General features: G+C 47.1%; 1 protein-coding gene across 16 annotated transcripts in view; it reads left to right on the top strand.

The window, feature by feature from the left end:
• usp6nl (USP6 N-terminal like) overlaps nucleotides 1-12,219 on the top strand; it is a 373,327-nt gene that overhangs the window by 294,412 nt on the left and 66,696 nt on the right. For all 16 annotated transcript variants that reach the window (XM_072471081.1, XM_072471079.1, XM_072471077.1 and 13 more), the window contains 2 exons: nucleotides 5,550-5,598; nucleotides 10,414-10,534. In XM_072471081.1, coding sequence (XP_072327182.1) covers nucleotides 5,550-5,598; nucleotides 10,414-10,534 — 170 coding nt within the window. The remainder of the gene's footprint in view (nucleotides 1-5,549; nucleotides 5,599-10,413; nucleotides 10,535-12,219) is intronic.

Below are 12,219 nucleotides of genomic sequence, written 5' to 3'. Positions count from 1 at the left end.
CTCATGAAGGAGGACCCCCTGTCGCTATGGATATACGTGGGGCAACCGAACAGTGTGAATATGGTGCCAAGGGCTTTAATGACTGTGGCCGCTATCATGTCGGGGCAGGGGATGGCGAAGGGGAAACGAGAGTACTCGTCCACCACATTCAGGAAGTATGCGTTGCGGTCAGTGGAGGGGAGGGGCCCTTTGAAATCCAAACTGAGGCGTTCAAAGGGGCGGGAAGCCTTGATCAGGTGCGCTCTATCCGGCCTGAAAAAGTCCGGTTTGCACTCTGCGCAGATGTGGCAGTTCCTGGTGACTGTACGGACCTCCTCCACAGAGTAGGGGAGGTTGCGGGACTTTATGAAATGGTAGAATCGAGTGACCCCCGGATGGCAGAGGTCCTCGTGGAGGGCTTGGAGGCAGTCTATTTGTGCGTTGGCACATGTGCCGCGGGATAGGGCATCGGACGGCTCGTTCAGCTTTCCGGGACGGTACAAGATCTCATAGTTGAAGGTGGAGAGCTCGATCCTCCACCTTAAGATCTTGTCATTTTTAATTTTGCCCCGCTGTGCATTATCGAACATGAAGGCTACCGACCGTTGGTCGGTGAGGAGAGTGAATCTCCTGCCGGCCAGGTAATGCCTCCAATGTCACACAGCTTCCACTATGGCTTGGGCTTCCTTTTCCACTGAGGAGTGGCGGATTTCTGAGGCGTGGAGGGTCCAGGAGAAAAAGGCCACGGGTCTGCCCGCTTGATTAAGGGTGGCCGCCAGAGCTACGTCGGATGCATCGCTCTCGACCTGGAAGGGGAGGGATTCGTCGATTGCGCGCATAGTGGCCTTTGCGATATCCGCTTTGATGCGGCTGAAGGCCTGGCGAGCCTCTGTCGACAGGGGGAAGGTAGTGGACTGTATTAGCGGGCGGGCCTTGTCTGCATACTGGGGGACCCACTGGGCGTAATATGAAAAGAAACCCAGGCAACGTTTCAGGGCTTTGGAGCAGTGGGGGAGGGGAAATTCCATAAGGGGGTGCATGCGTTCGGGGTCGGGGTCTATTATCCCATTGCGCACTACATATCCCAGGATGGCCAACCGGTTTGTGCTAAAAACGCACTTTTCCTCGTTGTATGTGAGGTTCAGGGCGGTAGCGGTCTGGAGGAACTTTTGGAGGTTGGCGTCGTGGTCCTGCTGATCGTGGCCTCAGATGGTTACGTTGTCGAGATACGGGAACGTGGCCTGCAACCCGTGCTGGTCAACCATTCGGTCCATCTCCCGTTGGAAGACCGAGGCCCCGTTTGTGACACCAAATGGGACCCTTAGGAAGTGGTATAGACGCCCGTCTGCCTCGAAGCCTGTGTACTTGCGGTCACCTGGGCGGATGGGGAGCTGGTGGTAGGCGGACTTGAGGTCCACGGTGGAGAAGACCTTATACTGGGCAATCCGATTGACCATGTCGGATATGCGGGGGAGAGGGTACGCATCTAGCTGCGTGTACCTGTTGATGGTCTGACTATAGTCTACAACCATCCTTTGCTTCTCCCCGGTCTTTACTACTACCACCTGGGCTCTCCAGGGACTATTGCTGGCCTGGATTATGCCTTCCTTCAGCAACCGCTGGACTTCAGACCGAATAAATATCCGGTCCTGGGCGCTGTACCGTCTGCTCCTAGTGGCGACGGGTTTGCAATCCGGGGTAAGGTTTGCAAACAAGGACGGCGGTTCAACCTTGAGAGTTGCGAGGCCGCAGATAGTGAGTGGGGGTATTGGGCCACCGAATTGAAATGTTAGGCTCTGCAGGTTACACTGGAAATCTAATCCCAGTAATGTGGGTGCGCAGAGTTGGGGAAGGACGTAGAGCCTGTAGTTCTTAAACTCCCTCCCTTGCACCGTTAGGTTCGCGATGCAGAACCCTTTGATCTCTACGGAGTGGGATCCTGCAGCTAGGGAAATCTTTTGCGTGCTTGGATGGATGGTCAGACCGTGTCTGGGTGAATAAAACTTTCAGTGCTCCCGGAGTCGATTAGGCATGGCGTCTCGTATCCGTTGACCGGCACCGTTGTTGTCGTTGTCTGGAGCGTCCGGGGCCGCGATTGATCCAGTGTCGCCGAAGCCAGTCGTGGTAGTAGTGTCGCGGCGTCTTCTTCGGACCCCGTGGAGCCGTCGATGCTGGGGTCCTTTGTTGTCAACCAAGATGGTGGCGCCCATGAATCGCACGCGGCCGGGGGTGGATGAAATGGCCGCCCCCATGGATCGCACGTGGTCGGGGGTGGACAAAATGGCCGCCCCCATGAATCGCACGTGGCTGGGGGGTCACAAGATGGCGGCGCCCATCCTCCCCTCGTGGTGCCCGGGACCCAAAATGGCTGCACCCGCGGGTCGCACATGGGGCGCTGGGGGGGGTTGGGGAGTGTTTGGGATGTGCTGGCCTCGTTCTTTTCCGGGGATTGCGGCGACCCCCGGGACCGGCACACTGCCGCGTAATGGCCCTTCTTGCCGCAGCTTTTACAAATAGCTGCGCGGGCCGGGCAGCGCTGCCGGGGGTGTTTCGCTTGTCCGCAGAAATAGCAGCGGGCCCCCCCCCCCCCCCCGGGATGGTCTGGCGCTTTAACCGCGCAAGCTTGCGAGGGGGGGGGGTTGTCGCGACGGGGGTCCACGGAGCCCAAGGGGCTGCCGCGCGGTCGGGGCCGTAGGCGCAGGCGTTTTGCGAGGCCACATCTAGGGAAGCTGCAACGACCCGTGCCTCAGAGTCCTAGCGACTCTCTCTCTAAAAGTCTTTGGCGGATTTGGGGAGAGTTAATACCTGTCACAAATGCATCGCGAATTAGCATGTCCGTGTGTTCCATCGCGTTCACCGGCGGGCAGCTGCAGCCCCGTCCCAAAATTAGCAGCGCGGCGTCGACTTCTTCTCGCGATTCTCCGGGACTTTGCCATCTCGTCGCGAGTTGGTGGCGTGCGTAGACCTGGTTAACGGGCCGAACGTAGATGCCCTTCAGCAATGCGAGCGCCGTCGGGAGATGCTCTGCGTCTTCTATGAGAGGGTAAATTTCCGGGCTTACCCTTGAATGCAGGACCTGCATTTTCTGGTCTTCTGTGATCCGGCCGGGGGCCGTTCGGAGGTAGCCTTCAAAACATGCTTGCCAGTGTTTAAATACTGCTGCCGAGTTCGCTGCGTGGGGGCTGATCCGCAGGCATTCCGGGGCGGTCCGGAGCTCCATAGCCTTTTAAGCTCGCTTAATAAATTGTAGCGCACAATGACTTACGAGAGAGACGAGAAGTGATGAAGTCGATTCAGGCTTTATTAAGCGAGACTTGTCCCCAGCAGTTCAGCAACAGAATGAAGCGGCGGGGAGAAGCTCGGGTTCTTATACTCTGCCTTCAGGGCGGAGCCAGGAGTCAGCAGCCAACCAGGACCCGGGATCTGTCAGCCAATAGCATCACGGCTTCACAGTCCCACATGACCCCTAATACATACCACCACAGTTGAATGCACTTAAGAGCATAGGGGCTGGCTTAGCACAGGGCTAAATAGCTGGCTTTTAAGGCAGACCAAGGCAGGCCAGCAGTGCGGGTTCCATTCCTGTACCAGCCTCCCCAAACAGGCGCCAGAATATGGCGACTAGGGGCTTTTCACAGTAACTTCATTTGAAGCCTACTTGTGACAATAAGCAATTTTCTTTTCATTTTTTTCATTTCATTTCATGTAGGTGGCGGAAAGCGTCATAGATAGGAGTTATAGAGACGTGGTCTCACCCAAGGTGCAGGCAGGCAGATGGGTGACCGCTAGAAAGGGCAGGCAGTCAGCGCAGGAATGCCCTGTGGCTGTCCCTCTGTCTAACACGTATACCATTTTGCATACTGTTGAGGGGGATAACCTATCAGGAGAAAACAACAGCAGGCAGAATAGTGGCACCACAACTGGCTCTGTTGCTCAGCATGGGAGGGCAAAGTGCAGGAGCGTGATAGTTATAGGCGACTCTATAGTAAGGGACACAGATGGGCGCTTCTGTAGATGTGAAAGAGACTCCAGAATGGAATTTGCCTCCCTGGTGCCAGGGTCAAGGTTGTCTCAGAACGAAAACAGGACATCCTGAAGGGAGAGGGTGAACAGCCAGAGGTTGTAGTACACATAGGTACTAATGACATAGGCCGGAAGAGTGATGAGGTCCTGCAGAAGGAGCTCAGGGAGTTAGGCAGTGAGCAAAAAAGCAGGGCCTCTAGGGTTGTAATCTTAGGTTTACTCCCTTTAAGACAGAGGTAGATAAGTTTTTGATCAGTAAGGGGATCAGGGGTTATGGGGAGAAGGCAGGAGAATGGGGATGAGAAAAATATCAGCCATAATTGAATGGCAGAGCAGACTCGATGGGCTGAGTGGCCTAATTCTTCTCCTACGTCTGATGATCTTATTTGTCCCAACTTCTGAACTGGGTTAATGGCTCTATAGAAATCTTTAAGTTGTTAAAATTACAACTGAAATGTGATATGACATTTCCTAACTTCTAAACATCTTAAGTATCTGCTATTCTCAACTTGTGTTTCTGTACTACGTCCATTATTGCACTGTTTAGCTGTTGCATCATGAAAGCTTTTGTTTAATACCTCCTGCCCTCCACCAGATCACAGACCTTCCCTTTTGTACTTGCTGTCCCCTTTCTGCCCATCCCAATGGTTTTAAAACCCTTACATTTCTACCTATCTTCAGTTCTGATGAAAGGACATCATTGTTCACATAGTTTCTTTCCACTGATCCTGCCTATCCTGAGTATTTCCTATCTTGCTGAGTATTTCCAGCACTTTTTATTTCCGATTTCCGGTATCCGCAATATTTTGCTTTTGTTCCTCCTATTCTGTTGTGGTTGCACACATGAATTCAGATTTTATGAGTTTGTTTCATATGTCACATTGGTAGTTAATAGCCCGAGCTAGTGTTTTTCTGGAATTGCTGCACATTTGAGGCTCTGCAAAGGAGTACGTGCGCTTTGTGAAGGCAGAATCACTACCTGAATGTGGGAGTGAAGCCAAGTGGCAGCCTCGTCCAAGAAGCAGAATGGCAGAAAGCTGATGGAAGTCATACCATAAATATATTGTCCAAAACCAAACTGAAGGTTTTCAAGGATTGCTTTGGTAACTGATCTGGAGAGTAACAATCTGGAGAGAGACCATGAAGCTGTGGATCAATGTTAAGACATGTCTGATAGACTTCCTCTTTGTCGACTGTTCTTTGGAATCCATATCCATGGCTGCGGGCCAAGAAAAATAGCCCTTTGTTAGGAGAGGAATCTTCAGTTGCAAGGCAATGTACTCCCTTAATACTGTAAGAGACAGTTCAAATGATGAAATCTACTTGTTCCTGAGGAGCGACCCATGAGTGTCTCTCTCACAAATGTCTAGAGTACCATTTTGCTTAACTCATCAGCAACTGGCACATGTATGACAACTGAACACTTACATACCTGAAACCTAGATCTTGCTTTCAGATTTGAGGAAGATGTTCTGAGTAAATGTGTGCATATTCAATATGGCATAAGACAAAATTGAAAGATAATCTTTTGCATTTCTCTTCTACAGGCAGCAAGCTTTGTTCCACGTTTTAGCTGCTTATTCCATGTATAACACGGTATGTTTTTTGCAGTCAGTATTTTAAGCTGGTTGTTATCTTGTTTATATTGTCTTTCTGTAAGGTTGTAAATTGAATTTTTTCCAAAATAACAATTTTGAGAGATTGATTTCAAAATGCTCAGTTCCAGCAAAGTGCTTGTTGGAAATCTTTAGAAAGGAGGGGTACTGTCAGTCAAGGGACAATTAAGTGTGAAGGATACTTGAAGGAAAATCTCAGAAATGTTTTTATTCATTGTCTCCCCCCTTTTTGAAGAATTTAACAGTGCAAAGAGAATATTAATTGTGGGCATAAAATTCATCAGTTGCTCTTCAGTAATCATACGTCAAAATGTGTCACTGGTAATTTTATGGAGTGCAAATTAAATTTAATCTTGTGTTTGATCCACACCATCCAATAACTTTGTAAAGATGTAGTTAGTGACCTAAGCCAAGTATTTACAGCACAGAAACCAGCTACTCAGCCAGACAGATCCACGTCAGTGTTTACATTCTGCATGAGCCTACCCCCCACCCCACTCAATCCTCTCACCTGACTCCAATACATCCTGCTGTCCTCTCCTCATATGCTTAAGTAGCTTTTCCTTAAATCCATGTATGTTATTTGCCTCAACTAGCCCATGTAGGGTCTTGCACATTCTATCTACTGTCTAAGTAACAAAATTTCTCCTGAATTCCCTATTCTATTTGAGACTATCTTATATTTATGGCCTCAATTCTGGTCGCTTCTGAGAAAGGAAGCACCAGTTCTACATCTAACCTATCAAATCTTTTAATAATTCTGAACGTTTTTATCAGTTCATCCCATCTGTTTTCGATAGAAAAGAACCCCAGCCTGGTCAGTATTTTGCACCTTCTCCGGTGTCTCATCCTTTCTTATAAAAAGACCACCAGAACTGTTCACAATATTGTCTAAACAAGGTTCTACACAATTTTAACATAACTTTGCTTTACAGTTCTGCCCCTCCTTCTTGAAATGAACAGTGTTTTGTTGCTTTTTTTGGTCTTAATAATCTGTGAAACTATCTTTAGTGATTGGTGTATCTGTGGTTCCCCCCCCCCCCCCGGTCCCCCCCGCCCCCCGATTCCTCTGTTCCTGTCTTCAATTTAAAGATTGTTATCCAACGAGTTTGTGGCCTCTATATTCTTCCTAAAAGGATGGCATTGCAAATTTCCAATCAAACTCATCCATCAGATCGTCCCAACACACCTTAGCAGAATAGTTACCCAGGACAAGTTAACAGGATTAAAATCACTTGTAGCTCCTGGGTAACTCCAACAATGTCCCCGACCCCCGGGCTGCACTCCTGATGTTCCCCTCTCCCCAGACCACTCAATTCCCTGGCTACCCAACCTGCAACTACCCTCCTGACCCCAACCACCCAGCCTGAAACTCTAACCCGTCACCCACTTACTACACACACTTACCTTCCTCCTGCCCTTGAAAGTGGCTGGGACCTTTAAACTTAATCGGTTTATGGTAGCTAGTGCTGTAAAAGGGGAGCATGGCTTCACTTCCCCTGACGCCGCCTCCCTTCACTGGAAGGAGTCCAGATCGGCTGTGTTGCACATTTGTTACCAGGCCTACACCGGAAGCCCTTGAGGGAAATGTGTAGCTCCAAACTAAGGCAAGTAAATAGGGGCACAGTGACGATCCAACTGCGATTGCCACTTCACAGGAGTTGTGGCCTAATGCCGCCCTGTATTTTGTCACAATCTTCCCATTTTGGTGTCATGTGTAAATGTTAAAATTGTGCTCCTGGTTTATGAGTCTACATCATTTATCTAAAAGGCAAACAGCAACGATCCCAGCACCGGTCCTTGTGGAATGCTACTTCCCACTATTTGCCAATCTTTGAAACGACTTTTACCCCCTAATCTTTTGTAGCTGACTTGCTATTCATTCCGCTCCTTGCCCCCTGATTCCACATGGTCTGGCCTGGCCAAAAGGCTTTATCAAAAGCTTTTTGGAAATCCAAATATATTGGCCGGGATTCTCCCGCAACTGGCCGGATGGTCCGACGCCGGTGCCAAGAGCGGTGCAAACCACTCCGGCGTCGGGCCGACCCGAAGGCGCGTAATCCTTGCGCCAGAGGGGTTGGCGGCGAAGAACCGACGCCATGGTTCCGTACATGCGCAGACCGGCCAGCGTGTTTCTGCGCAGGGGGGTTCATCTCCATGCTGGCCATGGCAGAACCCTACAGAGGCCGGCGCAGAAGGAAAGAGTGCCCCCACGCACAGGCCCGCCTGCAGATCGGTGGGCCCCGATCGTGGGCCAGGCCATCATGGTGGCCCGCCCTGGGGCCGGATACCCCCCGAGGACTCACCCAGCCGGCCTACAAGCCAGGTCCCGCCGTGATGGACCATGTCCATTTCACGCCAGCGGGACTGGCCGAAAACAGGTGGCCGCTCGGCCCATCGAGGCCCTGAGAATTGCTGGGGGGCTGCTGCCACCGGCCCCCGACTGGCGCGGCGTGATCCCTGGAGAATTCGGCAGCCGGCGTCGGAGGGGCGGGATTCACGCCGCCCCCCGGCGATTCTCAGACCCGGCGGGGGGTTGGAGAATCCCGCCATCATGTTTCCTGCATTACTTTTATTACCTGTTCTGTAAATTGAAATACTTTGATAAAATTGTTCAAGCTCAGTTTTTCCTTTTTGCTGACTGCTCTTTAGCAAGTTTTCCATTTCTAGAAGTATCTTGAGTTAGGAATTCCATTATTCTTCCTACCATCAACAAGCTAATTGGCCTATAGTTCTGTGGATTTGTTCTAGCTTCCTATTTTATAAATAATATGTGAATCATATTAGCTGTCCCCCAATCTACTCTTGCTATTCCCTTTTCTAATGAATTTTTATGTACGTGCAATGGTGTCTGAGGCATCTTGTCCCTAACTGCTTTTGGTACATGTAGATGCAATCCTCCTAACCAGGGATTTTATCAATTCTAATTTGTTTATCAATTACCCCATCCTTACCACTTCTCAGTCTTTCGGCTAAGATGAGCATGAGGTCGGGTGTAATGCCTGGATCTGGTATGTGTCTCTTGTGGGGACCGTGAATTGGATTCAATTTGAATTTGAATTGATTTTTGGAGCAGGCAAGGGGATGGTTTTCTTCTTGTGCGTCTATCATGTTTGGAAGGCAGTCACTGGTGGGCTATGCAGGGATCTGTGCTCAGACCCCAACTGTTTACATTATATCTTAATGATTGGACGATGGAACTAAATATATTATCTCCAAATTTGCAGATGATACAAAATTGGGTGGGAGGGTGAGCTGTGAGGAGGATGCAGAGATGCTTCAACGGGATTTGGTCAGGCTGAGTGAGTGGGCATATGCATGGCAGGTGCAGTATAATGTGGATAAATGTGAAGTTATCCACTTTGGTAGCAAAAATAGGAAGGCAGGTTATTATTTCAATGGGTCAAATTGAGAGAGGTTGATACTCAATGAGACCTTGGTGTCTTCGTGCATCAGTCACTGAAAATAAGTGTGCAGGTACAGTAAAGAAGGCAAATGGTATGTTGGCCTTAATTGCAAAAGGATTTGAGTGTAGGAAAGGGATGTTTTGTTGCAGTTGTAAATAGGGCATTGGTGAGACCACACCTGGAGTGTTGTCTGCAGTTTTGGTGTTCTTATCTGAGGAAGGATGTTCTTGCTATGGAGTGAATGTTTACCAGGCTGAATCCTGGGATGGTGGGATTGTCATATGAGGAAAGACTAAGACGGTTAGGATTATATTCATTGGCGTTTAGGAGAGTGAGAGTGGATCTCATAGAAGCTTACAAAATTTTAACAGGATTAGACCAGGTAGATTCAGAAAAATGTTCCTGATGTTGGGGGATCCAGAACCAGTGGTTCATAGTTTGAGGATGTGGACCTCAGACCTTTTAGGACTGAGGAGAAATTTCTTCACCCAGAGAGTGGTGAATCTGTGGAATTCACTCCCACAGAAAGTATTTGAGGGCAAACCGTTGTGTAATTTCAAAGAGGAGTTAGATATTGCTCTTGGGGCTAAAGGAATCAAAGGATGTGGGGGAAGGTTGGATCAGGGTATTGAACTTGATAATTAGCCATGATAATGAATGGCGGAGTAGGCATGAAGGGCTGAATGGCCTCCTGCTACTATTTTCTCTGTCTGTTTCTATGTATGTTTGTTTGCCTGGTAAATTCCGAGGCAAAGTAATTAATTTTTCCTGTCATTTTGATGTAAATATTCATTTCCAGGGTGTGGGTGTTACCTCTGAGTTTATGTATCACTTAATGATGCTATCCCTGTCCTGATATTTCTTTGATTTGTGTCTGTTGAATAGTATACTTTTTTAAATTCCTTAATTTCATTTTATAGTTTTTATTTGCCTTGCTTGTTTTTTGGCTTTTTTCTGACCGTGATACCAATTTGACATCTCTTCAATAGTTAAATTTCACACTGTTTGTAGATTAAGTTCTCTGCAGCTTGAGAAAAATGCATGTGTCTGCACTGCTATCTTTTTGCCTTTTTGCAAAGTTTCACATTTTGACAGCCATTAACACTTCTGGTACATCTGTTGTGTAGACTGCAGAAACAAGTTCAGCAAACTGCTACATTTTCTCGAAGCTCTGATTTCAGTATAAATTAGATTTGGAAAGGAAGTTGACAGCTGTTCTTTTTACATTTGTTCCTTTTTCTAATGTTGATATTTCATAAATCATTATTAAGAATGATTTAATTTTAAAATGGTATAAATTAAATATCAAAATCTCATTCATTTCCATAAAGGATAATGACTAAATTCCCTTTAAGTGACTGCTGAACGTTTTTTTTATTCAATTGTAGGAAGTAGGTTACTGCCAGGGAATGAGTCAGATTACTGCACTACTTCTTATGTATCTGAATGAAGAGGATGCTTTCTGGGCACTTGTGAGACTCCTGTCTGGCTCAAAACATAGCATGCATGGTAAGATATTTCCAGCTATGTTAATTTGAAAAATAAAAGCTGTTGACTTTTTATGAGGTAAAAAAAATGAATGACCTGATTGAGGCAATTTTGGAGATTCTTATTTGTATTGATTGTAGTCAATTGCTCCCTTTGTCTATACATGGATAACACCCGGACACCATGCTTCCGAAGGCTTTCCTTTTCCTGTGATTAACAGGTCCTTCAATGTGTTCGCAGCACACTCAACATTTGTCTCTCTCAGCAATAGGGTTGCTCTTGTGCTCAGTTTCCACCTCATTAGGCTCCACATCTGCCAGATCATCATCTGCATTTTCCACTGCTTCAAATGTAATGTTATCCATGATGTGGAGATGCCAATGTTGGACTGGGGTGAGCACAGTAAGAAGTCTTACAACACCAGGTTAAAGTCCAAAGGTTTGTTTCGAATCACTAGCTTTCGGAGCACTGCTCCTTCCTCGGGTGAATCAACAAATACATCCTCCTGGGCCCTCTTTGTTTTCAGAGATATGTATTTCTCAGTGCCCTTCTCTTGGCAATTTCCTTTTCAACTATAACGTATGGTTGTTAGTGTCTTCTCAGCCATTATTGAGGGCTCCATTCTTAAAATATGAGAAAGCAATGCATGTATTTGTGCTTCCTCCTGTCTCTCTACTCTTTGTGACACTGTGAGCAGTCTTACAACACCAGGTTAAAGTCCAACAGGTTTGTTTCAAATCACTAGCTCTCGGAGCCCTGCTCCTTCCTCAGGTGAATGAAGAGGTATGTTCCAGAAACATATATATATATAGACAGATTCAAAGATGCCAGACAATGCTTGGAATACGAGCATTAGCAGGTGATTAAATCTTTACAGATTTTACAGACACTGACACTGTTCTTTAATAATTTGTCTAATTTATACCATTTACTGTTTAAAAGCCATGGGAATGTACCAAAATGTATGCAAACACAAAGTGTGATGAATAAGGTTGGTGACCTACAAGCGGAAATAGCCATGTAGAGATATAATGTGGCAATATCAGGACCATGGCTTAAAAATGGTGAGGACTGAGCACTTTGATATTCATGGATACAAAATGTTCAGAAAAGATGGAGAAGGGAAAAAGGGAGGTGAACTGTTAGTACTGATAAGAGAAGACATTATAGTGTTGGAAAGAGAGGGTGGCCTTGAGGAGGCAAGCACTGAATCTGGTTGGCACTGAGAAACCAGAAGAAAATAATCATGCCATCGAGATAATGTATTGGTCTCCAAATAGTTAGAAAGAGCAAATTTTCCGGAAGTTCAGACAGTTGTACAAGAAATATAGAGTAGTGATACTGGGCAACTTTAATTTTACAAATATTGATTCAAATAACGTTAGGGCAATGAAGGGAAGGAATTTATGGAATGTGCTCTGGAGAACTTCTTTGCCCGGGATGTTTTTGGTCCAACTAAGAAGGAGGCATTTCTGGATCTGTTGATGGGGGATGAGGTGTATGAACAGGAGCAAATGTCTGTGGGGAACATTTGGGCAAGACTGATCATTATATCCTTAGGTTTAGATGAGTAATGGAGAAGCGCAAGTAACAATTTAACGAGAACATTTAGATTGCAAGAGGGCTAACTTCAATGAGTTGAGAGGGAATAGAATCACGGTAAAATAGAACCAAAGTCTTGCAGGAAAAACTCTCCTAAATAAATG

The sequence above is a fragment of the Scyliorhinus torazame genome, chromosome 13 (genome assembly GCF_047496885.1).
Source record: "Scyliorhinus torazame isolate Kashiwa2021f chromosome 13, sScyTor2.1, whole genome shotgun sequence".
Lineage (NCBI taxonomy): Eukaryota > Metazoa > Chordata > Chondrichthyes > Carcharhiniformes > Scyliorhinidae > Scyliorhinus > Scyliorhinus torazame.
This window is presented reverse-complemented; position numbering and strand designations above follow the sequence as displayed.